At 34.4% G+C, this 27,041-nt stretch overlaps 1 protein-coding gene across 2 annotated transcripts; it reads left to right on the forward strand.

Annotated features, from left to right (window-relative positions):
• Window positions 1-1,235: 1,235 nt before the first annotated feature.
• Window positions 1,236-26,171, forward strand: LOC121383980 (secretory carrier-associated membrane protein 2-like). Of its 2 annotated transcripts, none has more exons than XM_041514123.1 (9): window positions 1,236-1,449; window positions 5,533-5,637; window positions 6,252-6,404; window positions 8,094-8,160; window positions 9,539-9,667; window positions 10,312-10,474; window positions 11,126-11,224; window positions 11,934-12,051; window positions 19,817-26,171. In XM_041514123.1, the coding sequence occupies exons 1-9, from the start codon at window positions 1,393-1,395 to the stop codon at window positions 19,985-19,987; spliced, it is 1,062 nt and encodes a 353-aa protein (XP_041370057.1). In that variant the 5' UTR covers window positions 1,236-1,392; the 3' UTR covers window positions 19,988-26,171. The 2 variants fall into 2 exon arrangements, with proteins under 2 accessions (XP_041370057.1, XP_041370049.1); XM_041514115.1 differs by lacking the exon at window positions 11,934-12,051 and adding an exon at window positions 14,820-14,940.
• Window positions 26,172-27,041: the final 870 nt, after the last annotated feature.

Raw genomic sequence — 27,041 nt, forward strand, 5'->3', positions numbered from 1 at the left:
AATCATATATATCTAAAGCATAATAACAATGTCTAATGGCATAACATATTTAACATAATTAATATTTTTTAATATATAGTAATAAAAGGTACAGAGTAGATAGAATAGAAATGGGATAGTCGAGAAAAATATAGTAATGATCCTATTGTTGGAGCTAACCTTATATGGGGCAGTAAGATCAGAATAATAAGTTAGTTCAGCTCGAATCTCTTACTTTCAGCTATATATTTATGTACTGCGTTAAAAATTAAATGGTTTTCTTCAATTGGTAGGTTTACTGACCCGGATAGTAGTAGATCAATGTCTAAGATATCAAGGTAATTCCGTAATGATGCAAATAAATCATATCTTTGTCTGATGAACAGAGGGCAGACATAAAAATTATGAAAATTATCTTCACACTTGAATTGATGGGTCACTTTAAAAAAAAAAAAAAAAAAAAAAAAAAAAAAAAAAAAAAATTAAAAGAAGTTATTCAAACTAACATAAAGATTGCTATTTAAAGAAATAATGAGTTCTATATATATATATATAAAATAAAAAAAAAGCTCTCAAATTTTTCTTTTGGAAAAAAGGAAGAAAGAAAAAACACCATCCATAAACATCCACCCACCCACCCATATTTCTGTACGTTTGTTAATTTAATGTCATAGGCCTTAGAAGTGGGGGTGGGTGTATGGGGTACTGGCTTCAGACTCTGAAGATATTGCTTAACCCCATCCCAACTCCACCCCCGCTGAAAAAAATCGAAGTAATATATTAACTGTCCCTACCCCCATTAAGGTTTTGTTATTCCTATTTATTCCAGTTTGTACACAATTAGCTGAAAAAGATACATTTTCATATTCATATATAAATACTCTATACAGTACTGCGTAAAACAAATTTGGCTAAAGCATTTTCAATATGGCTAATGAAAATTCCATTTGGCTAATATTTTGGCTACAGGTATTTTTGATCCAGGGTGAGCCCTGTCACAGTTATCTCCACATGCATAACTTTATATTAATCCCATTCCGACTTAAATTCCAATTATCAATAATTAGAAATCAATACATTGTCACCGTATTGAAACAAGTCCTAAAATAATAAAAATGGATGTCTCACATATTATTAATAGTAACGGTCACATACTAAAACAGGCTACACAAATCTGAGATAAAATGCACGTGTAAATGAGCTCATTAGACACATCAAATGACGTAATTTCATGTGACATTAGTTATTGCGCATGCGCATGGGGAATCTGCCATTTTAGAAACACCTTGGAATTAACCTGTCATGAAAACAGATTTTACCTTGCCTTGGAACTGACAATAAAAGAAACAACGGCTCAAGAACATTACGTTCAAGGGCGTCTTTCAGTTTTAATTGTATAAAAATTGTTTAACCATGTCTGAGTTCGATGCCAATCCATTCGCTGATCCAAATCAAGCGAACCCATTTGCGGTGAGTTTTTTGTTGTCGCAGACTGTACAGGATTGCCTTTATTAAATCCTATCTTCGTGTCATACTTCTAAAACAGCATTATGCGTTGGATGTTGTAAACATTACTTTACAAATAAAACATATTTGTATTCCTATTATTATATTAAAATTATAATTATCAATATAATACTTCATTTCCTGCACCGGTATCCTCTAGAGTCTATCCAGCTTCCTCAGTTCCTGACTCCTGGTGCTGTCAAAAGTCGTGGCATCATCAATTGACTTGGTTCAGTGAACATAACATTAAAACTGGTATAGTACTATTTTGAAAGGACCTCTAACTGTAACAACATTTTATTATTGAAATTGCATCAAGCCTACACTAATACAAATTTATGTAAAAACTTAATTACATCCTATATCCTGGAATAATCAGTAGTCGTGCACATAATAGAGTTGTGTAAACATGTGTAACCAAAAATCAATAACATAAATATTATTTACTTAAAGCCGCACACCCTAGTTCCATCCAGCAAAAATAAATTATAATTTGGTTAATCTACAAACCTGTAACACACTTAGATCACGTTTTTATCAAATGGAGTGAAAAAGCAAGTTTTATATCGATAAATACCATGGGAATCCCCATGTCCCAATTGCTTGAAATAATTTTGAAAGATATTATTCTGATGTCACCGGTAAATGTCGCTCAAAGCACAACAATGCCTACGTCACGACAAATTTCACAGACTTTGGGTGCGTTCGTTTGTTTCACCTCTCCTGGACATGTTCCAACTGTTCTGTCCTGGTTGTATCCCCCCCTCCAGATATCGTAAGACTTAGCAAAATTATTGGTTTTAAGGGTTTGTAACGTTTTGTATTGAGACACTTGTCTGAACTTTATTGTTACTGAAAATGTTCACGAACTGTGAAGAAAAATCTCACAGATGAACAACAACAAATTGGATGTTGATTGCACGAGAAAACAAACCGAACCAAAATGATAACGGTCACGTGATATACCAATGTCTGTGATATTGAAATGGAAATATCCCCTCTAAAAACAGATTGGACCTCGCTTGCTTAACGTTTTTTTCTCGACAACACGTTTTGTGAAAAAATGCAAAAAATCCATTTCGTGGTTTTACAAACATCAGGATTACCAAAAAGAACTTCAGGTGAATGGAAATGTGTATTCTAAATAATAAAATGTAAGTAAAGTGCAATTTTATTTGTGAAAAATGGGGTTTAATAGCGAAAAACAACGCCGTAATGGTTAACAAATAAACGTAACTAGGGTGTGTCCCTTTAATGAGTGCACTCCATTCTTGTTACATGTTGAGCATTTTCCGTCTCTGGACCCTTCCCTTGTATTTGGGTTGAACATATTTTTTATTGGTGAAAAAGAAAGATATGAATCACTTAAAAGTTAAATCAAAATGTTTCTCTCATTTTGGACATATTCCATTAAACTTAAAGGACCAGGCCTGTTGCTTATAAAAGTTTTAGAGTCTAGACTCGAGACTCTTAATAGGAAGGAAGGAAATGGTTTATTTAACGACGCACTTAACACATTTTATTTATGGTTATATGGCATCGGACATATGGTTACGGACCACAGATATATTGAGGTAGGAAACCTGCTGTCGCCACTTCATGGCTACTCTTTTCGATTAGCAGCAAGGGATCTTTTATATACACCATCCCATAGACAGGATAGCACATACCATGGCCTTTGATGTACCAGTCGTGGTACACTGGCTGGAGCGAGAAATATCCCAGTGGGCCCACTGGCGGGGATTGATCCCAAACCGACTGCGCATTTACCACTGGGCTACGTCTCACCCCATGACTCTTAATAGTCTGAGGCAGTAATGCCATGACAACGCCTTGCAAATTGTATGCATGTGACATCATAAGAGATTGAGTCTGGACTCTAAAGGTTTCAAGCATGGGGCCCAGGAAGTGTTGTTTCTTAATTTGCTGATAAATGTGAGGTAACTGGTTTGCGGGTTTTATTTTTTAAAAATGTGACATGTGCTACTATTTATGTGTCGGACTGTTACATGCTAGATTACTGTGTCTTACCAGTTGGTCACACATTGGTATGGGAGCAGGTCAACTCTCCCCCTACCAACTCGCCCCAGCGGTTAGTCAACTTGCCCCACACTGTTTAGTCCACTCGCCCCACACTGTTTAGTCCACTCACCCCACACTGTTTAGTCCACTCATATCAATTAATACACTAATATTTTAAAGCAATAATGTGCATTAATTATTGTTGAATATGCACCCCAGTCGAAGTCCAAAAGCCTTGCCTGATCATTCCTTTATGGAAATAATGGAAAAACTCACAAATGTCGTTAAAATGAGCTTGACAGTTCATAATGGATTATTATTTATCCGATATTAGGATATAAAACCATTTAATAAGTGGTCGCAATAGAGGATTTTCACTGTAATATTAGTAAATAAACTGACATCAAAGTTGTAGATGTCCATTTTTAATTTCGTCACAATTATTTACGGAAGTTTGGGGTGAGTTGTCCAAATGCTGGGGTGAGTTGGCTTGGGGTGAGTTGACTAGCATTCATTGGTATTGATCACAGTGTTCGAGATTAAAATTTTTGGTCAGTATCCCAGTTGGATAGTAACATTTCAAAATCTGGTATCCCATCTCAGAATTTAGCATCCCACTTTTGGATATTTAGTTACCTGACATTCAAATATCAAGCAATCCAATTTTAATTTTAATAAATAAAAAAAAGGCTGTATTGGTTGAAAACATTTTATAATGGCTACTTGCCTTTTCAGTGTTTTATCGACTTTGGAATTACTAGGCCTAAGGAACACTTAAATTGGGAGGAAACATCCCAACAAAAACAGTAGTGACGTAGCGGTTTTCAGTCTATTGCTATGCCGCTATTGCTTCAGTGTAGCATTAGACTGGGTACGAGTTGGTGGGGGTGGGGGGGGGGATATTGTTACGATTGCATTGGTCTGGGTATGAGCTCGAAATACTGTGATTTAACGTCACTGGTAAATTATGACTTTCATTGTTTCAATGAAATATAAAAACTTGGTATTAAAAAACCCCAAAATGTTGTATGGTATCCCAGCGGGATACTGGGTTCTTGAAGTTTGGTATCTAATTTATTAAAATCTGATATCCCCGGGATATCGGATACCATTAATCTAGAACACTGGATCATTGGTTGAATATGTATTTTAAGCCAAAGTTATAAACCAAACTGGAAGCAGTTCCTATGAAATAAAATAAATATATGTCTGTAATCTCTGGCTGTCTCTGATAATTTGGATGGACCATTGTCCACATGGAGGAAAATACATGTACAGTTAAAAATGAAATTGTTAATCATTCGGAGAGAAATTACTTGTAATTTTTAAATTAAAAAAAATATCTGCATAAATTATTGTTTATCAATAATGTTTCAGGCCATAGGATTTCAAATTTAATTGGAAACACTTTTTTGGTTCCGTGCCTTGTGATCATGGGAACCCGTTAGAAACTCTTTTTAGGTTCTGTTGAATAGTCGTACTCGATATAATAATCATGGGAAACGACATTTCGGTTCCGTTATTTTACTAACACCGTACCGACATGGTACTGCATGGTACAATTAATATTTCATGAGAACTGTTGTTCTGTTCGTGTGTCTGTTAAACAACTTTAAAATCACGAGAACCGTTACGTGATGAACAATTACATTCTAAAATAAGTACCATATATCAGTAATTAAAGTGAAAATCAGTTTGTTTTTGAACCATGAATGTGGCACAGAACCATAGTTAAGTCTTTTAGGATTAGGTAGGCCTAACTCATCGGTTATGAGAACTATATTCACATAACCGAGCAATCATTTACGTAAGTAAAACTCAAGTGAACTGACTTCTGGTTACCTAACTCTTTTAAATGTTGTCCCCTGTACTGAAAATGAAAGTTTCCGTAAAATCCAAAGGCCTGATGTTTGGTATTCCACAATGAGTGGATGTTTATCACATATATACATGTAGCTTGTTCTAAAGTAAAACAAAAAATTGTCATTATATAGATTTTAAATGGTATTTTAATTTTATTTGCAGGATCCTTCAGTTAGACAAGCTGCAGGAAATCGTGGTCAACAAGCTGGAGGTTTAGATGACTACAATCCATTTGCAGAAAACAACAAGACACGGCCAGCGTCTGGGGTAAAGCATAGTGAAATTAGTTTTATAACATACACAGGGGACAATATTTCAAAATCTTAGGTAACCAGAAGTCAGTGCACATGAGTTTTACTTAGGTAACCAATTGTTCAGTTACGTGAATATAGTTTTTTGTAACCGATGAGTTGGGCCTACCTAATCCTCAAACACTTGAACTACGGTTCTGTGCTACATTGGTGGTTGAAATGTATTTAAAAACATAAACTAATTTTCACTTTTATTACTGATATATGGTACTGTTAATTTTAGAGTGATGCCATTTAAGTGTCCGTGGTGGGTGTCGGGTTGAGTATACTTAGTTCATTTCATGTTATTTTAAGGGGTTGAATCCTGCATTCTAGTTTTGAGTTGAGAACTACATGTAGTTTAGTAGTTAATGTTTATATTTTTATACAGGCGATTTAATTATTTGGGCATACTTAATATGGAAATAGTGTCTATCATTGTGATTTTTGTCCAGGCAGCTGTATTTTTATTAGGCTGCGAATTTAGCAGGATTCAGTGGTTAAACAAATACTAGATTTTGAGGTGGAAGCTTAATATTATCAATGCTTGTTTATAGTCAAATGAATAATGAAAAAACCTCTTTCTTGCAGTCGACTGCTTCTAATGCACCACTTGTACCACCCCCGCAGCCAGCCCCACCCTCTCAGCCTGCGATCATGAAGCCATCTGAGGATCCCCCACCTCCCTACGCTCAATCTGCCGCTCAGAAAATAGACACGTCTGATCTGCAAAGACGGCAAGAGGTTTGTTCTGCTTGATGATGTGTCGCAAAAGTGTCGGCAGTTGGTTAAAATGCCTCATTAATTCACAGTAAAAGTTAGTTTGCACCACATTCATGATCATCTTTCAGTTGATTCAGCATTCAAAACGATTTTTGGACACAACATGCAAAATGTGCACCTACTCATTTTGACTCCCTGCAAACAAACTTATGAACGTGTAATCGTAACATTTATTCAAAACCAAATTAGGACGTTGTTCCAGGTGATCTAAAAACAAAAACTTGTGTTACCCATACCAGGGTTTCTGCCAGATGGTAAAAAACGGCTATGGCACCATACACAAATCTTATGCAGCTTTAAAAAAAAAAAAGTTAACCTTTTGACAAAGTTAATTACTTTTGTCATTACTGTATGATTTTTTTAACCCTAACCCTAAATGTAACCCATTTTCTTTCTTGGGGAGACGCCCCATACTCGCCGACTGTGGTTGCATTCAATTCTATAGCGCCATACCCAAACATTTCTTTCTAGCAGAAACCCTGCATACACAAAGCAACAGCAGTAGGATTTATAAGCTTTCTAATAGTATGGTGCAGTATCGTTCTTGCAAATGTCAAGAGGCCTTTAACAATTGCATTATACGTTGATGATAAAAAAGAAAAGAAAAGTGCATTAATCGGCATGTAGCTGAAAAAGATTGCATATTGTTCATCAACCCCTGCAATTGACCACAGTAATTAGTAGTGCCATGGAGTTTTTAAATCTCAACAGCATTTTGTTGCCTTGGATTTTATTCAGGGTTTTTTTCAGTGGCATTTGTTTTTGAATTGGACATTTTCTTAACCTTTAGACTACTGGGTTAATTTTTAACAAAAACCACGTTGAGTGGGTACAAGTTTAACATTTTTACTGACATATACTCACTTAAATTATTTATAAATACATGAAATAAAGTTCATATATGAATCTGTAAGTATTATTTTCGTGGGTTTTTGTAATTTTTATGAGTTTTAGATCAGTTAATGGTGATTAAAATTAGGCAAAAATTTGAAAAAGTTTACTTACGGGCATTTATGGCCAGCTATCCAGTATTTATGTCAATTATTCCTGATAACCCGAACTATGATTCATATTGCAATATTTGGTGATTTTCATTGTTGGTAAAACGATCAAATTTATTATCAAATTAGCTGTCACAATCGGCTGTCAATCCCTGAAAATGACCGTGACGTGCTGCCATTGTTGTCAAGTGAAATACTTGCTAAGAAACACTTTTTGAACTAAAAATTTCAAGGTATTTTCAATTGAAAAAATCAAAATAAAAGCCACCATTTTGACGAGAAATCTTTTTTCTTTTATTATATTTCCGTTTCCGGTGAGTTCTGTGTGCAAAACGGCGGGGAATGTGAATTGGGGAGTGCACTATATGCAGTATACAGTATGTCGACTGAGAAGGTTAATTGCAGGGGTTGTTCACTATGTATCTGCATTTTAGAATTTCTAAGTTCATTTTAGCAGGACTGCACATGGTATTTCGAACACTGATTATATATACATTCAATTTAATCTTTTTTACTACTGGATTAAAATTTGACAAAAACTGCATTGTAAGGGTACAAGTTAATGTTTAAATTGGACAGCTAATCCAAAAACGCATACTAATAAAGAATTGAGTTAAAACACAAGTTGAAGATTTTATATATTTTTCAGGAGTTGGAGAAAAAAGCTGCAGAGCTTCAGAAGAAGGAACAAGAAATGAAAAGTGCACAGTTCAGAGGTATTGGATCATACATGTTACTTTTGTCGATGAAACCATCTTATCACAGTTTCACCCAGAGGGTATGGAGGATAAAACTATGTACTCTAAAATCATGGAGGGGCGGGACGTAGCCCAGTGGTAAAGCGTTCGCTTGATTCGCGGTCGGTCTAGGATTGATCCCCATCGGTGGATCCATTGGGCTATTTCTCGTTCCAGCCAGTGCACCACGACTGGTACATCAAAGGCTGTGGTATATGCTATCCTGTCTATGGGATGGTGCATATAAAAGATCCGTTGCTGTTTAGTGAAAAAGAGTAGCCCATGAAGTGGCAACAGCAGGTTTCCTCTCTCAATATCTGTGTGGTCCGTAACTGTATGTCTGATGCCATATAACTGTAAATAAAATGTGTTGAGTGCGTCGTTAAATAAAACATTTCCTTCCTTCCTAAACTCATGGAAATAATGGATACATTTTTAATAATGTTTAGAAATATTATAGTGTGAGAACTGCTGTTTAAAAGTTTGTCAATTTATACATGTAATGCAGTGTCCAATTTCAAGATTTCAAGTCCATAACTACTTAGTAGGGTCACTTAAGATCTGTTTTGTTTTCAAATTATTTTCTGGCAGAAAGCAATAAACGTATGGCTTCTTTTGTGCAGTTGATCAAACAGATATAATCTGCTTTAAAATTGTGGTGTAGTTAGTAATATTTTACCCTTAGTGATATGTGTGTGGGATACACAATATTTCAATCCAACAGTCGTTCTGTTTGCATGTTGTTTATGCAAACTTATATTCACATGGGCAGCCATTCAGTTACTTGACAAAATGTTAAGTTCTAAACTTAAAAGTTGCAAACTTCAGGATCACTGAGACTTGATTTGTCTTTCAGAAATTTAAATTTTTAAAAATAAGTTTTAGACCAATTGTTTTTTACACATAAGTAGTGAAATTGTAAAATAATTAGCTCATTGTAAAATGTATTGCTTTAAAATACAAATAAAAATGTGTTGGGATGACGTTACTCACCAATTATGTGAATAAAATTTGCGTAACCAAATAATTGCAGACCTCAACATGAAATTTTTGTTTAAGGGTTGCGCGGGGGTGATTAATTGCTCTTTAAACTTAACTTTTAGGGAACCATTTATACAAGATAAATATTACAATATTGATATCAAGTAAATTTACTTACTAATGGGAGCCAATACTTAATTACACTCCTTGAACAAGTTTCAGAAGATTGATGGAGAGCGAGAATAATAGTTCCCCATAAATGTTGAGGTCTGCAATTGGTTATAAGAGTAAGCATCACGTTAACTGATTTCCGATTGCATGTGATTTTGAAATACTGTAGCCTATAATGTGATCTTTTTGTTTTGTTTTCCCCCAGAGAGACAGAACAACTGGCCTCCACTTCCATCCTGGTTTCCCGTCGGGCCGTGCTTCTATCAAGATTTCAGTGTAGATATTCCCTTAGACTTTCAACGCGTTGTCAAATTTATATACTACATGTGGTGGTGTAAGTATCTTTTCATTATCCATACGCTTTAACCCTTTGTAGCTCAGTGCCTGAAGTGAAGTTAGTCATAGGATTGATCGCCAGTAGTGGATTCAGGTTTTGCCCCATCCCAATCAGGTTTTTCCCCCCATTCCAACCAGTGCTCCACTACTTTTACATGTCTGAAAAAGTGTACTTGAAAGATTCGATCCTGGCTTATCGGAAAAAGCGATGGATTTCCTTTCTTCTCTCTGTATTTGGCACACGATAGCTTAATTCCTGTACATATTTTACAATATAGTGAAATTTGTTGAGTTGTCGTTAAAAAAGCCTAGTGTATGACTTAATAGTGACTAACAGCAATGGGAAATATTTTTCCCAAAACAATAATTCAAGAATAAACAGTTTTGTCATCTGGCTAAGAATAAGCAAATTTGAATGGCATATTTTTGTCCTGTTTTTGGCGTGTGTTGGAGTGCATATTGCCACTGTAAAGTCATAAATGTGAACATCCAACTTCAGAAATAAAACCTACTTGTAATTGACCAACAACAAATTGTCCGCAGTCCTTTTTATCACATTTGAAGTGCTAGCGTTGAATGCAAATATCTTGGATATCTTTCAGAAGTTGTCTCATTTTAATGTCATGTTATTTTCTCTTTCAGTTCATGTGTTTGTTTTGTTTCTCAACATTCTGGCAAGTCTTGCCTACTTCATTGTGGACTCGGGAGATGGCGGCACTGTGTTTGGCTTATCTATCCTCTGGTTTATTCTCTTCACCCCATGCTCCTTTCTATGCTGGTACAGACCACTGTACAAGGCATTTCGGTAAGTGCATCATGTCTAATACTATTTCAGTAGGTGGAATCGGTGTGTCCCACCAATGTCTGGGGATAAAAAATAATGTGTTTAAATATTAAAAGTTGTTGAATAGTAATTGTGCTTTAATTGTGGTTTTTATTGTGTATATCAACAAAAACTGTGTTGTTGTTGCTTGGTCAGTTAAGTTAGTGTTTTCCTTAGCTTGTTTTAGCATGGTGCAGCACCATTCCTCAATAGTAACACCATCTTGCCTTAATTAGCACAATGCTTCCCTGAGATTAAACAAGCCTTTTTTACTAATTAATTCTAAAATTGCTCTTATAAAAAAAAAAAAGGTATTATTAATTAATAAAATACGCCTTTTATATCTTTTGCCATTCATTTATTAAAGCAAGCCCATAAATTACATTAATGTTTATTTCCATTAATTTTTGTATATTTTTAATGAAAAACAAGTGCCCCGAAAATGGTGAAAATGCCCCAAAAGATTTTGGTCTGCCATGCCTTTCCTAATTTCTAGGGAAATCACTATAAGTATTGAGTTTTAGTAATATATCCATACGATAGTAACATAAAAATATAAAAATTATGGTTCAACAGTTGAGACATGCCATTTTATTTACAATACTGTAATTCTTTTTCTTTCTTTTTTTTCAGGAGTGACAGTTCCTTCAATTTCTTTCTCTTTTTCTTTGTATTTTTTTTCCAATTCTGTGTGTACATTATCCAGTGTTTGGGAATCACCAGCTTCACAGTGTAAGTACCATTTGGCTTTGTTTGCTGATAGGTTATAGGTTTTTTTTGTTTATAGATCACACTCTCTGCAATTCTGTATACGTGATTGTTTAATATTAATGGACAACATCAGTTAGGATAAGCAATGAAATGGACATTATCAGTTTTAAGGATAAGCAATGAAATTGGATCTGCTTCTAAAGATAATTTGTATTCGATTACAATATTTGACTAATTTAATTTTCACTTGTTTTTATGTTCTTCATGATCACTGAATCAGCTCTTTAAACTAGTAACTTCATGAATATTGATGAGATCAGGCATCGAAATAAGTCAATGCATTCCGGACTTCTGTATTTCAGTTTCTGGTAAGGAAATGCATCAGTGTGAAATTGCAAGCAGTAATAGTCATTCCGCATTTAAGCCGCGTCCACTAGATTAATTTACTTCCGGGTTTCGTTTTCTCGATCGAAATTGCACCGAAGTTCGTGCGCACTTGTGCAATTGCAAAGCGATTTCGGCAATTCACGTTTAAGCAGCACCCACTAGATAAATTTACTTCCAGATTTCGTTAGTCATACCGATAACAGGAATATAATTCTAACTTTCATATAGTTGTGGTAACCTATAGGTTACCAGGCTATATTTTGTGGTAACCTGTAAATGGGTTACCAGACACGATGCTTATTTCGATGCCTGTGAGATGTGTGATATATTTGTTTTCTTTCAGTGGGATAATAACTGGTCTGACAACGGTTAAGCTGAATGTGGCTGCAGGATTAATTATGATTTTTATTGGAATCTTCTTTGGATTACTAGCCATTATTAGCTTTGCCTCCCTCGTGAAGGTATTTTTCAGTGGGAGGCCGTCACAGTCTGTCGTGAAACCCTTTGCTGTGGTGTTAGATATTAATAGAATGTTGTGTGCATGTCTTAAAACAAACATGAAAGAATCAGTAAAGAATAAAAACCCAAACCTAAAGTAGGGATTTGGACGAGTGCAGGGAACATTTTGTTTGAAAAATCTTGATTAGTGATATTTCTAGTCGATTGAAAATTGGTTATCAACTACTGTTTAATGTTTTAAAATTGTGTAGCGATCTCTAAAACGTGCGGAGCTAATCGTGTCTCGATACCGAACAAAATGTTCACTGGAGTGGATAAGATACTGGACTGTCATATGCCATGTGAATCGATGCAGTAGGTTCGAAACCTGCTAGTTAACACTTGGTGGGTTTTTAAAAATATTTTCCTTGATTTACAGTGCTATTTCGATCACAGTATTCTGGGGTTTTCCCAATTGCAATTTACGTTACATGCTTCGAGAGTTCCTGTACACTGTTTTTTCCTTAAAGTGAAGTTTAAAACAATGAAGGATACATTAATGCAAAATTCATGATAAAGAAAATAGTGCAATCTACAGTTCTAACCAGCCTGACAGTATTTTTTCTTTTTCATTTTTTAAAAAATGTTTGGTAATTACAAATCTGATGAAACAGATCTTGACATGAAATGCAAATAATCATTACAGTGATCAAAATACCCGGTTTCCAAAAATGAAGATGGGGGGAAAAAGAAGAAAGGATAATTAGTCCTAATTATGTTAAATTAATTGTTTGTTTTTGACCCCTTTTCAAAAAAGTGTGTAAAATTTATATTTTTAAAAATTCCCCTGAAAACCTGTCGGACATTCCCGGCTTCAAAAACTTCAATCTGTAATGTAACCAGTATTGTTAACAGCTTGAATAAAATGTCCTTCTGTAACTTGTACACAAAATACAATTTATAAGTTTTTTTGAACAATGGAAACATTTTTAAAATTATTTTTAAATCCTATATGCACTTATTTGGCACTATACCGGCCTCGGTGGCGTCGTGGCAGGCCATCGGTCTACCTGGGTTCGGATCCCAGTCGAGGCATGGGATTTTTAATTGACTCCAAACCCTGAGTGAGTGCTCCGCAAGGCTCAATGGGTAGGTGTAAACCACTTGCACCGACCAGTGATCCATAACTGGTTCAACAAAGGCCATGGTTTGTGCTATCCTGCCTGTGGGAAGCGCAAATAAAAGATCCCTTGCTGCCAATCGGAAGAGTAGCCCATGTAATGGCGACAGCGGGTTTCCTCTCAAAATCTGTGTGGTCCGTAACCATATGTCTGACGCCATATAACCGTAAATAAAATGTGTTGAGTGGTGCGTCGTTAAATAAAACACTTCTTTCTTTTATTTGGCACTAGAGTAATATGTCAGAAGATAGAACAATGACTGTATTTAGTTTGTTTTGGTGACCATTGATTGTCATCTGATATTCTGTCTTCAGTCGCAAATTAATCGGGTTTGACTGATGATTTTAATTTTATTTGTTATTCTGCACCAGTCTTACACCACCTTTATAAAAATGAAACTGGGTTTATTGGCTAATGATGTTGTTTCATTTGAGGAGGATAGAAATAAAAGAACTACCGAATGATGTTATCCTACATATGATGATACTTTCAGATATCTTTATTCTTTTTCCTTAATGATGAAATCAGCCAACATTAATATCGTAATAGTAATGATACAGAAGTTACTGAATTTAAACAGTGGTTTTTAAGTTAACCTATCATAGCCTATAGGTTAGTCTTCTGTTTTCACGTAATCTGTTTATAAAATATGGTCAAGGCCTGTAAAGCCTCACAAAATTAGATAGTTCTTTAACTGGTATGGGTTACAAAAACTTATGTTTTTTTAACTAAATATTTTGGTTAGATTTGGGAGGTTTTATGTACGAGCTATGAATTGTCTTAGGATTCATTCATGTTTGTTTGAAAAAATCATGCATGTATTGCCATCTTGTTTCATTTTATTTATTTATGTTTGTTTTTTGTGGTATACTGGTATTACAGCAGCTGCTTTCTTTACCATTTTAAGATAATTTTTTTAACTTTAAAATTCAAAATAATGTAATAGTTCTGTTTCAGAATGAAACACTTGAAAATGGAACTAAAGGTGCTATGTCAAAGTTGAAACTACAATATTTTGTTAGTTTCACATTTACTTGTAATAAAAAACCCTACAAATTGATCAATCTCATGGGTAATCGTTACATAATTATCTCAAAAATAATCGTTTTGAAAAGTCTTCTACTGGACGACAAGAGTGGTTTCTCAAATAATTTGTGGCTAAATATAGCATGGTCCCATCTTTGTCTCTTTGTCAGTTTTCTGCAAAGAATTATAGAAAAAAACTTTGTGTGTTGAATGTGTCCACATAAAACAGTGATGTCACTAGTTAATGCATGTGACACACTCAAGATCCCTTTAAAATACATTTTTTTCTACTAGTAAATGGAATTATTTGGTTGTACATTTTTATAGGCATATAGCTGAAGGTATAAACTTTGTTTCAAAGCAAACATGTATAAATATTTTTAACAGGAACCACCATTATTGCAACTTGACATAGTACCTTTAATGCAATAGTTTATAATTGGGATTTATTGGTCAGTGTTTCAAGCATAGGTGAGGTAACAATGTAGTTTTTTCGGAAAACACAAAAGATGGTTAAGAATGTTCAGTGCTGCAGTGCCACACTTCGGTTTCATTTTTGTAGCCTTTCATTTTGTTCCTTGTAGAGGCTGGATAAATGGGATTAAAGTCGCTACCAACAGTAGTGTAGGTGCCGGAGCAGTGATGCTTTTTGTCGCATTCTTTTTGTCCTTAGAGGCTGCAGCAACAATCTTTATGTTAATTAAGGTAATATGAAAAGCAAAATCTGCTCATCTTATAAATGATCGGGAAGTGGTTTCTGCTATAAGTCTTTGACTTACAGTGTTAATTAAAGCTGCAAGTCACCTACCCAAACTATAACATCATTTAAAGAACTAAACAAATATATTATTTGTTTTTCACCTAAGAGCATTTTAAACTCTAGCTTTTTGGTGTCTTAACATATGGTAGTGAAAATAGTGGAGTGAGTCCCTATGATATATTGTTTTTCACACAATCTTCTCAAGTGGGCTGTTTCACATTCCACTGAGTATTTCATGACCGATACATTCATGATACATATTATGTTGTCAGGGGTGATTTATCTCGGTCAGATGAGTGTTCCCTTGGGGTGCTTGTGTCGCATGATCAAACCACCTCAGTGGATCCATTCAACTGATTGAGGTTTTTCTCATTCCAACCAGTGCACCATAACTGGTCAACGGCCATGGTATGTACTTTCCTATCTGTGGGAAAGTGCATATAAAAGATCCCTTGCTACATTGAAACATAATTTAGCTGGTTTCCTTAGATGATTACGTGTCATAATTGCCAAATGTTTGACATCCAATAGCCGATGATTAACTAATCAATGTGCTCTAGTGGTATCGATAAATAAAACAAACTTTATATGGTCTGGAAAAGTTCATATGAGAGATAATTGTTTGCTTAAGAATTGTTTTCTTTTAATAACCTGTGTTTATATTCCTTTTTTTTTGTAATGAGTTGGTTTTTGTCTTTTTCAAATGCAGGGTCACAATTTACATGTATCTTTATGCAGAGTTTAAGCTCAAAGCCAAAACATTATTGGCAATTTAGCAAAATTTTATCAGAAAATTGGTAGCCAAATTCAAGGTTTTATTTTTTACATTTTTTTTCTCTCAAAATTTGGTTGTTTGTGATTTACTAATGAAATTAATTTATATTTGGTAATATGGTCAACATTAGCTTAAACATTGCATATGTTAGACACCCACCAAATGCCTGCAGTTTAAAAATTGGTTGAGGTATTTCTAAACATTTCCTTTCTTTTCCTAACATAAACTAAAAACTGGGATTGGTAGATTAAATTTGGAATGGTGCATAATATTGAATGTAGGTATAGTTCTGCTGCCTGTTAATGAAATTGAAATCATTGTTATTAAAGAAACATGCATGACGCCAACATGCTCTGTTTTCATTACTGGGCAGTTCCTACGCCATATAAGTGTAAATAAAATGTGTTGAGTGCGTCGTTAAATAAAACATTTCCTTCCCTTATTGGGCAGTTTTTAAGCACTCGCGAGTGCCTGTGGTTGTTGATTCAGTAAGCAAGTGTTGAAATAACTATATTCAACATGAAATGCATGCAGCTTTAGTTTAAGATGTGCTGATGTGTTATTAAACAAATATTCCTTTACTTTGTAAGCTGTTCAACAAATAGTTAAGATATTCAAAAAACACACAACATGCATCTTTCACAGCATATATTAATTAAGAAATTAAAGTTAAATTAAAAAATAAATACTAGTCTAGTAAATAAACAAAATTAAGATGTATTAGATTTAAATTGGTTAATGATTTAACTTTTTTAAAAAAAAATGAAACACAGCCTGACAGGTGTGTGTGCATGATGTATTGTAGACTGTTATAATAAATATTGTTAAAGTGTTGTTTGTCAAAATGTTATGGATTCAGGGATCAAGCTTAACAATTTGTTATCTGTAGCAGTTTTGAAAGGTTTTTGCTGGAGGTAAAATGCTCACCTATAGTCAATCCCATCATTCTATAAAACTGTTTTTTGTAAATAATTTCAAGTTAGTTTGACGTAAGAAGAAAGTAAGTGTTTTGGAAATAACAAAAAAGTACTACTTTTGTGTGCAATTTACAAAAATAAATACATGTAGCTTGTAGTAAATTCCATAGTAAGAAAAAAGGCGTTCCTGTGTGACGGACTATACCTGTACATTTGTATGGTGATTTTGAGCCTGCCTTCAGCAATTTTAAATCAGTAACTTTTGTAGCAAATTAATGTAACCTTCAAATTACTTTAAAATATATATTTTTAATTATTACTATATTTGATTTCAAATGCATTCAATTGATAGTCTGTACATGTTCATATTGGTTTTAAAGGAAACATGACACGAGACCATATTATAGCTCATTTTAAAAGCAAAATGATATAAAAATAATATACAAATAACTTTATAACAATAAAATACGTGTAGTTAACTTAAAATGAAGAAATTACGCTAATCAGTATCGAAGTACGATTTATGCATATTTATTCGTGAGTGCTCGGGGAAAAAAAGGGAAGTGACGTCAGAGCCGCTGTACTCTTCCATTGTTGTTAACTGTTTATATATGGAGTAAGGGGCTTACGATCTTTTCAGTCCAACAGTGCCGTACTGCGCAGCCTTTGGGTGTAAAAATAAACAGTTTAAACAATCAGGATTGTCTTTTTATGGTTTTCCAAAGGATTGTATCCGAAGAAAGACGCGTGTATTTTATCGCAAAAGAAAAGATTGGACACCAACACCGCATAGTACTTTGGTGTCTGTCAGCCTATTTACAGCCCGGAGCCTGAACGTTACCCGGAGACAAAAACAGTACTCTGTTGCGAATGCCGAGGTGTACATTGTACATATTTGGCACAAAGATACACCTCAGCATGATGTATTTATATATGTTAAAAAAAAAATGTAGAAATTTTTATTGATTTATTTTTTTGGAATTTTTTTTTTTTTCATGTTAGGGCTGTAGGCCTACATAAACAAAATCTGTATTCACCATCCGAAGAAGGAAACGTCAATAAGTAATTAAATATGGCATATACAAACATGGGATTTGGCATGAGGATACATCTCAGTACGATGTATTTAAATATGTTTTTAAAAAAACGTGTAGAAAACTAATAATAATTTTAAATAATGTTTTTAATCTTCGGGCGGAATACGTCACAAAAACGTTCCTCATCGCCCAAATCCCAAAGTAACACGAAGTTCAATACAAAATAAACCACTGCTATTGGTGTCGAAATAACTATTATGTTTCATCCATGGGCTGACTTGAGAATCGGAGTGTTTTTTTAGTTAATTGGTTCTTTCTTTCCGTGGCCTGCACATGTGATTCCTGATTGGCAGGTGTATATTGCAGGGTATCGACCAGGTAAGTGATTACCACGGTCTAGACATACGTACAAAATACATGCCAGTTTTTTTAAGATCACAGGGTATTGTGGCGTAACCTGTCGCGACTATAGTATAATGTTAATGGACATTATCAGCCGCCCTGCTTCATTACTGTAAATAATGCTGTAAAACCCTTGATTAAGTAGACTTTCCCATCTAAAATTACAAAACTGACCAATTGCGTAGTACCAAAGAAAAGAAAATTATCACTTGGGTATCGTGAGTGGTCGTTTTTACTCTAACGCACCCTACCAATAGGCCTAATAATATGCTACGTTTTTTTATGAGAAAAATACTATAACCCCATTTAGTTCTATTGATGCAAATAGAAATATATTTAGTTTAAAAGCTGATTATACTCTCAAGTCATTTATGTTGTTTTACAAGTCAGGTTAATGAAAGTGAAGCGCCTTGTCGTAAATTAGAGCGTTTGTTTACACTGTGCATACAGATTTCATTATGTACAGCCCGAACATAAAAAATGTGATATTTTCTAAAAAAAAAAAAAAAAAAAAAAAAAAAAAATGTTTGTCCTACATTTATATTTTTTACATATTTAAATACATCATATCGAGGTGTATCTTTATGCTAAATATGAACAGTATACACCTCAGCATTAGCATCCGAGTTTTGGTTTTGCCGGGTTACTTTCGGGCTCCGGGCTGTAAATTGGTCGACTGGTCTGGTCTGGCACCATCGGTTTCTCCACCCTCCGACTCGCTATCCGTTTTTTCTTCAGTATCACTGTTGTAAGTAAATGTGTGTCTTTCTTCATTTACTAACAGCTCATATTGATACGGCAAAACGTTTTGCGAACGAACACTCATTGTTTTGGTAAGCTGTGCAAGTCTTAGATTCTTTATGAGTGGTACGGACTAATGCTTTTAAGTGTAAGGCTTCAGATCAAGTGACACGTCTCTGACGTCGCGGACCTCGTGATTGCCCTGCTCATTAAAGATCGGCAATTTCCACTAAGAGCTCGTATCTGGGGGGGGTTTTATGGAGATATTTTAAGTAAGTAATTAAAAAAAAAAATGTTTTTAGGTGATTCAATTTATAATTAATTGTACATGGTTGGTGCCAAATATAGGTTACGTGACATGTTTCCTTTAAACTGTAATCCTGCTGTTTATAGTAAAACAAGCATGTTAAGTAACAAGGCGCATGCATATTGTTTGTTTAGTAGATGGTGCTTGTAGTGTAAATGTTGGTTATTGTACATATTTATAAGCATTGGAATCATATAGTTTTATGTATTCGTCTCATTGGTGCAGAACATTTAAAAACATTAAGCCCAAAATGGCTGCACATCTCTTTTTTTTAAAGTTGACATTGCGAACATTAAGCAGGGCTTAAGAAGTCATGACTAAATCACACATTTTCAGACATAAGTTTGCAATTACATGTACATAACATCATACATATTTTCCCCACGTCAAGCATTTTCATATTTATAATACCTTTTAACATCATCCATTTTGTTTGGCAAAGACCACAGAAAAACAAAACAATTGGTAATGATATTGATTTTGTGTTAATTTAACTTAAATACAAAGGATGGTAATTTCTTTCAAGTTTCGAGTGAAAAATTAGGTCTAGATAATAGATTAATTTTTTTAGTTTAAAATTCTACCCTTTAAATGGTCCGGGTAAAGTTCTGTTTCTGACCCAATTTTCCTCTTTTTATTAAGGTACACCGGATCTACCGCAGTACTGGTGCTAGCTTCCAGAAAGCCCAGGCTGAGTTTGCCCAGGGTGTGATGCGGAACGAGACAGTACAGAACGTCGCATCTGATGCAGCCGCAGGAGCAGCACGGGGGGCCGTCTCACATTATGGAACAGGAGGAGAAAACCGGTACTGAGAACGTGGAGATAACACAGGAAATCACCATCACTGGGGTGCAAGAGGCACACAAGGGTATTGCTTGTGAACATGTGACAAGAGATCCACTATTGGCAACAAGCTAACATGTCTTCGTCATGTGATTATAAATTATTATTTTTTTTTTTTTTAATGAGCAGGTGGAGTATGCTCAAATGATGATTTACAGTTCAGTTTTGCCTCTAAAAAAGTTGAGCATGTGTAGTTATAGTATGATCCAATAACTAAAGATAATAAAACAAGATTGAGGAATCAGATGGGGAAAACATCATTTTTGAAATCATATGCTGACCATCACTTGTGGCTCACTGAATTGTTACTCAGTGTTAGGTCACTTTTAATTGCCACCTGTGTTTATAGGTATAAATTATTACATTTTAGCTCGTAGAAATGGGGATTAGTGATGCTTATTATGGTACATACACATTTGTTAGTAGTATACTTATACTGTACTTTGTGTGTTTTTGTTCTAAAAAAAAGAAAGAAAGAAAGAAAACTATGTGGACATAGTCGTTACTGGTGTATACCATGAGTGAAAGATGATGGTTGTTGTGAACATTTAATATCACCAAAAGTTTAATTTCACTGAAACACATGCTTGAGTAGGTTAGATATTCTATGTGCACATCATTCTAGTTTAATCCAATTGTTTAATGTATTATTTATATTTATATATTGTTAAAAACACAGACAAAGAGGTCAATTTTGTCTTTGGACCTTTGGGATTCTCCAGTGGTGTATTATGTTTTATCGTTGCTTTAGTAAAACTAATGTAATCGCAGCATTACATTCACCAGCTTTTATTCACCTGGGGCTTAATTCACTAAACTCATGCAACTTTGCGATCTCGCAGTGTAATGCTAAAAGACTTGCAGAGGATGCTTTGTTGTCTAGCAGAGCCAAAGAGATGTTTGTGAATTAGGCCGCAGACATTTATAAGTATGTGCTACTTAAAGTGTCATTCCTCCTCGTGTGATAAGACTTAATAGAACTGCTCAAAATTGATGGTATCAATCTATTCCATAAGGGTAGATACAGGATATTTCTAAGGATGGGTGTGACTTTAAAAAGGTCATTTACAGTATGCCAACATGCATTTTACATGTATATCTAACGGTGTTCTCCAGCAACACCTAACCGATCAAGATATATCTGTGCACTAAATATTGATTAATAAATCATCAACTATTGGATGTCATGCTACATTTGTCCATTAGTAGCAAGGGATCTTATATAAGCACCATCCCACATACTTATTAAACTTTGGCTTTTGTAGTCACAAAAGAGAAAAACAGACAATGTATTTGTATGTTTTAGGGTGATTGTTTTTGTTGTTTAGTGAAGAACTAAAGAGTGTGAATCGTAATACAAAATAAATTCATTATGTGAATTTTTATTTTAAAAATATTTTTTAATGTTCAGTAAAATGTTAGAAGTAAACAGTTATGCTAGTCCATTCTATTGAAATGTCTGATTAAAAAACTTTAAAAATAAAAAATGCGCTTTTCAGTAATAAGCAATCCTAAGTTTAGTGGTTGCATATATGCTGCTGGATAATCTGAAATAAATGCTATTCAATAGTGCATTTTTCACACACCAACTGACACATTTTCAGCATTATCTCCTCAGAACAGTACACTGGTAAAACATACTCCTCACTACCCTTGATCCTTCAAAAGAAAGCCGGACCACCTTCTGCACCTAGGTTTTCTCATGGGCCCTAGCTGGTAATTTTGACTGGCTTGTGCCCAAGTATATTCATTGAATGTTGCATAAAACCCAGGTTAGCAACAAGTAGTAATGCCTTAAAGAATAGGCTGGCTTTGGGTGCGCAGAAGGTTTTGGCAAATCATCCATTAAACTTCAAAAATTGTTGCAGGCACACATTCATGATTTTAGCCAATTTTCATCCTGTCACATTCATTAAACATTAAGTCCAAACCATTCTAGTGTTTTGTAATACACATACCACAGAGTGCTTGTGTCACTTGAAGGCAGGGCAGTTGACTTACTTGGGGGAGCGGGGTGTTGACCGTTAGGTGATGATGGTTGTGAAGGTCAGGTCAGGTCAGGTCATGGGGCATTCAGAACAAACTGTTGTAGCTCGCCTGTCATGGGTGCAAGTTTGTGCGTGAGCAAACCCTTGCGTCCAAGACAGGAATGGTTGCGAAACATCTAGTTTCATTATAAACACTGAAATCCTGTCAGAAATAATACCACTGTTTTTAAATTAATTTTTGTTTTTGTTACAATTTGTATATTTATTAGGTGATGGATATTTCTGGGTTTATTCACAGTGGCTTTCATCATAAACTGTATGAACTTCCTACTGTGTACAAGTTTGTTGAGATTTATCTAGTCTGTTTAACTTTTGGTATATGGTCCCTTGTTGGGTTTTTTAAATACACCATTACTTGTAGTATACAAACATTGTGCTTGGTTGTATCTAGAAAAGGGGTGTGTGTGTGTTTCTGTTGGGGGTATCATATTCAAAACATTTTGATTAATTATTTATGCTTTCTGCATTGAACTCCACAGGTGGTTTTAAAATGTTGACACACATTTCTGGTTTTGATCTTCATTCTTATAGAATTATTGTTTATAAATGCATGTATTATTTTGTCGTCATTATATACGCAATGTATAGATAGATATTTATGGTGTATAAATGGATATAATATATGATCACATTGCTTATAGAAAACAACTACAGTGACCGTTATTCCTTTTATCCTATAATATTGCCTTAGAGTAACTAAATAATAAAAGTATTTTTACTAAAATTATTAAGCTTTAGTATGAATATCATGTCGGTACATGGTTTGAAAAGGACTATTTGGGATCCCATAGAAATCCATACAATTTATACATAGAGGATTTGGAAGTACATATATAGCAGTGTGTCACTTTAAGAAATAATGCAAATGAGAGAAAACTGAACATAGAGGATTTGGAAGTACATATATAGCAGTGTGTCACTTTAAGAAATAATGCAAATGAGAGAAAACTGAACATAGAGGATTTGGAAGTACATATATAGCAGTGTGTCACTTTTAGAAATAATGCAAATGAGAGAAAACTGAACATAGAGGAAGATATATAGCAGTGTGCCACTTTAAGAAATAATGCAAATGAGAGAAAACTGAACATATAGGATTTGGAAGTACATATATAGCAGTGTGTTACTTTTAGAAATAATGCAAATGAGAGAAAACTGAACATAGAGGATTTGGAAGTACATATATAGCAGTGTGTCACTTTTAGAAATAATGCAAATGAGAGAAAACTGAACATAGAGGATTTGGAAGTACATATATAGCAGTGTGTCACTTTCAGAAATAATGCAAATGGGAGAAAACTGAACATAGAGGATTTGGAAGTACATATATATATATAGCAGTGTGTCACTTTTAGAAATAATGCAAATGAGAGAAATGTACAATCATAACATTTTATTAATGTTAATAAGTACAAATTTAAACTCATAAAAATTAATTCCAACAAGAATGTTCATTTAATCATTAATGAGCATGATTGTAAATAATATTAGTTTTAAATTCTCTAGCAGGTTTGTTTGGTTAATTTTTGTTAATCATTTGCTTATGGAAGGATGATTTTAAAATGGAATTATTAATTGGGCATATTAATGTAAATTTTTAGTTATATTCCTAGTAAGTTCAGGGTTTCAACTGTTCTTTAGGTGAATACTGTAGTACTGTGGTTCTCTTGGCTAATAAAATACATATAGCTGACATCTAGCGAGACCAAAATTTCAGATATGCAGGCACGGTTCGCGGATCTGGGGACAGGGTCTGGCAACATGTATTATGTAAATCAAGACCATACTGAGTCTTAACGTAAGTGGATGGCAGTACAAAAGGCTAGGGCACAGGAATTGTACACGGTCCTCTTTGGGTACACAAAAAACTCACTTTTCCTTATTTTTCTTGGGGTTTCAACTGTCCTATTGCACCCTTTCCACAACTAGATGTGGTTATGTAAAGTAAAAAAAATTTTTTTAATTTGGTCATTGCCCTGAAAAATTCATCCATTTCGCTGGGTGTATGAAGAGCTACTGCCCTCATGCATTCCCATCACATATGCCTATACCCAAGGAAAAACTGTTAACGTAAATTTAAAAAAAAAAAAAAAAATGCATGCCATGCTTTCACGCAAGTGTCATATTAACATCTTGATGTACTGGAATGCATATACACAAGCAGTAAAATAATCGGTATGCTTATGAACATTTACATCAGACTGCTGAACATTCAAAATAAAAGCTGTTGTCCACTTTTCATCCAACATTGTTAAAATTGCTATAAACCAGGAACTAGCAAATAAGCTTCGTGTGTGTCATTTATTAGAAATACATGTAGACATGTAGTAAGCAAACATTTTGATTACTATCAAGTGTGTGTTTGTTTTGATGATTAACAATACCTGTCTCATTACAATTGATAGGATGGACCACTGATAATATACTTTTTATGTTGTTCATCTGTTCTTATTGTGTAGCCTATCCATGCAGAACTGGTGATGACATTCAAGATTCCATTGATAGTGAAATTATGTTCGGTTTATGCAGTGCTTCTTGTTGTTGTTGTTGTTGTTACTGTAGTGTGGGGAGGTACTACATGTACAGGTTATTAATCGGGTACCTGGCTATTGTTGAATGACTGCAAACCAGTAGCAATCATGTCATTGTATTTTGTAAGTTTGTGTTGCTGACACAGAGTAGTAAATAAATGTTTTATTTGGTCAGTTCCTTGTGGTGTTGTGCATTATTAAACAATTTAGAATAATATAATACATTGTTATTTACCAGTTCCTGTAATCCTGTTTGTTTGGGGTGGGGGTTTACGGGTTGGTTTTTCTTTTTCTTTTTTTTCTTCTTTTTTTAAATTCTGGTATGTAATACATTTACATTATATTATATGTATGTGACATGGGATTTCATTTACACTACTCTGATATTATTTTGGGGTATAAGCCCCTCTCTCTCTCTCCCCCCCCCCCCCCCCCCCACATGTTCTCTAAATAGAGAATTGTACTGGATACAGTGAAGATAGGTTTTGACCCAATGATGTAGACAAATCTCAGGACAGTGAAAGGTAATGCTGGAGAAATTAAAAGATTTCTTTCTTCGATTTAAAAAAAATAAAAAATTCTGTTGAATTATTTTAAAACCCCTATCTCGCCTCCTTATTGTTTACTAATGCAAAATAAAACGGCAATTACAGCGTTAAATTTGAATAAACATGTATTTTTGTTATTAGTGAACATTAAAATCTGCTTTAGTACATTTTAATTGTATTGTGGCAATTTATTTCTTTTTAAATTGTTTTTTTTAAATGTTAAATACTACTAAGTTCATGAGGTGTAATTTGCCTTTAGGATGTGAATGTAAAAAAAACCTACCCAAAAAACCAACAAGACATTGGCACTGAACTTGAGATCATGTACAGTTGTAAATGAGTCGAGAAGAATGGGAAAATAATAAATTATCTATTATTCTGAATCTTAAAATATGTACTTGAGATTGTTATTGTTATATTTGTTGCAACAGGTCCTCGAGGTATCTATTTATTTGGCTTTGTACTCAATAAATCTCACATTATGTGGGGTTTTTTTCCCTTTGAAGTTTGATTTTAATGATAAAACAAATAGTAGAAAGCTTTTAATATAAAACATTGGTGGAAAAAACATTTTAAAATTAATCTTTCATTCTTGAACTAAAAAAAAATGACAATTTGTTTTTTTCTATTTACAAAAAAATGGATCTGGAATGAAATTATGCAAATTTAAAAGTATCCGATACTAATTGTGTTGCGATATATTCTGTACAAAGCCAAAGTGGTACGACATGTTGCAGATGGTGACCACAACTCAAATATTTACAGCTAAGATGAATTGGTTTCCGATTATATAGTTAATATAGTTAGAGCACTTGTTCTGTATTTATTAGAACCCACCTCATCCTATTCTCGTCTTTGTGTGAATGATACAAAACCTGCTTGTGCAGAATTTATCAGTTTGAAACATGCATGCATCTATATTTCTCCTATTTCTTGTAAGTTGTATACATTCTTGAAAGCTAATGAATATTCGTCAAGTCGTTTCACATGTAAAGTATGTCATGAATAAACTGAATATGTACAAGTGTTGTGCTCTTTGTTTAACTTTATGTACGAGTGTTGTGCTCTTTGTTAAATGTCATTGTGCGGTGGGAAGGTAGACACGAAGAACATGCAAGGAAAAGGAAGGAAGGAAATGTTTTATTTAATGAAGCACTCAACACATTTAATTATGGTTATATGGTGTCAGACATGGTTACGGGGCACACAGATATATAGAGAGGAAACCCGCTGTTGCCATTTCATGGGCTACTCTTTTCGATTAGCAGCAAGGGATCTTTTATATGAGCCATCCCACAGACAGGATAGTACATACCACGGCCTTTGTTAAACCAGTTGTAGAGCACTGGCTGGAACAAGAAATAGCCAAATGTGGCCACCGACGCGGATCGATCCTAAAACGACCTCGCATCGAGCACATGCTTTACCATTGGGCTACGTCACACCCGCAAGGAAAAGGGAAGTATTTGTTTACTTCAACACATTGTTAAAACACTGCTATTTGGTGACTTGACATAATATGGTTATTTCAAAACTTTGTCTAGACTGAGGAAAACTGTTACACATGTATTAATATTACCACTAGCACTGTATACATGAAGATTTTAAATCCAGGTAGAGTCCACTGGCTGCCAGACTAATGGATGTTTTGTATGCACTTTTCTATAGACAGGACACAACACAAAGGGTATCGAGGCCTTTGATGTATCGGTCGTGATGTAATGGTTAGTTTGGGATAAGTCATATGGCAATAGATTATGTAACTCGTCACAGCTCAGGTGAGTGTTCTACCATTAAGCTACCTTTGTACATCCTGTCACTCGAGGAAACAACAGTTTTCTTTAATGACCGCTTTTATATCCACCATGCCACAGACAGTATAACACATGGATAGAA

Source organism: Gigantopelta aegis, chromosome 2 (assembly GCF_016097555.1).
Source record: "Gigantopelta aegis isolate Gae_Host chromosome 2, Gae_host_genome, whole genome shotgun sequence".
Taxonomy (NCBI): Eukaryota; Metazoa; Mollusca; class Gastropoda; order Neomphalida; family Peltospiridae; genus Gigantopelta; species Gigantopelta aegis.

Coding starts and splice junctions, on each gene's coding strand:
- LOC121383980 (XM_041514115.1), top strand. CDS start 1,393: ATGTCTGAGTTCGATGCCAATCCATTCGCTGATCCAAATCAAGCGAAC. Junction 8,161..9,538: donor GAAAAGTGCACAGTTCAGAG/GTATTGGATCAT, acceptor GTTTTCCCCCAG/AGAGACAGAACAACTGGCCT. Junction 10,475..11,125: donor CCACTGTACAAGGCATTTCG/GTAAGTGCATCA, acceptor CTTTTTTTTCAG/GAGTGACAGTTCCTTCAATT.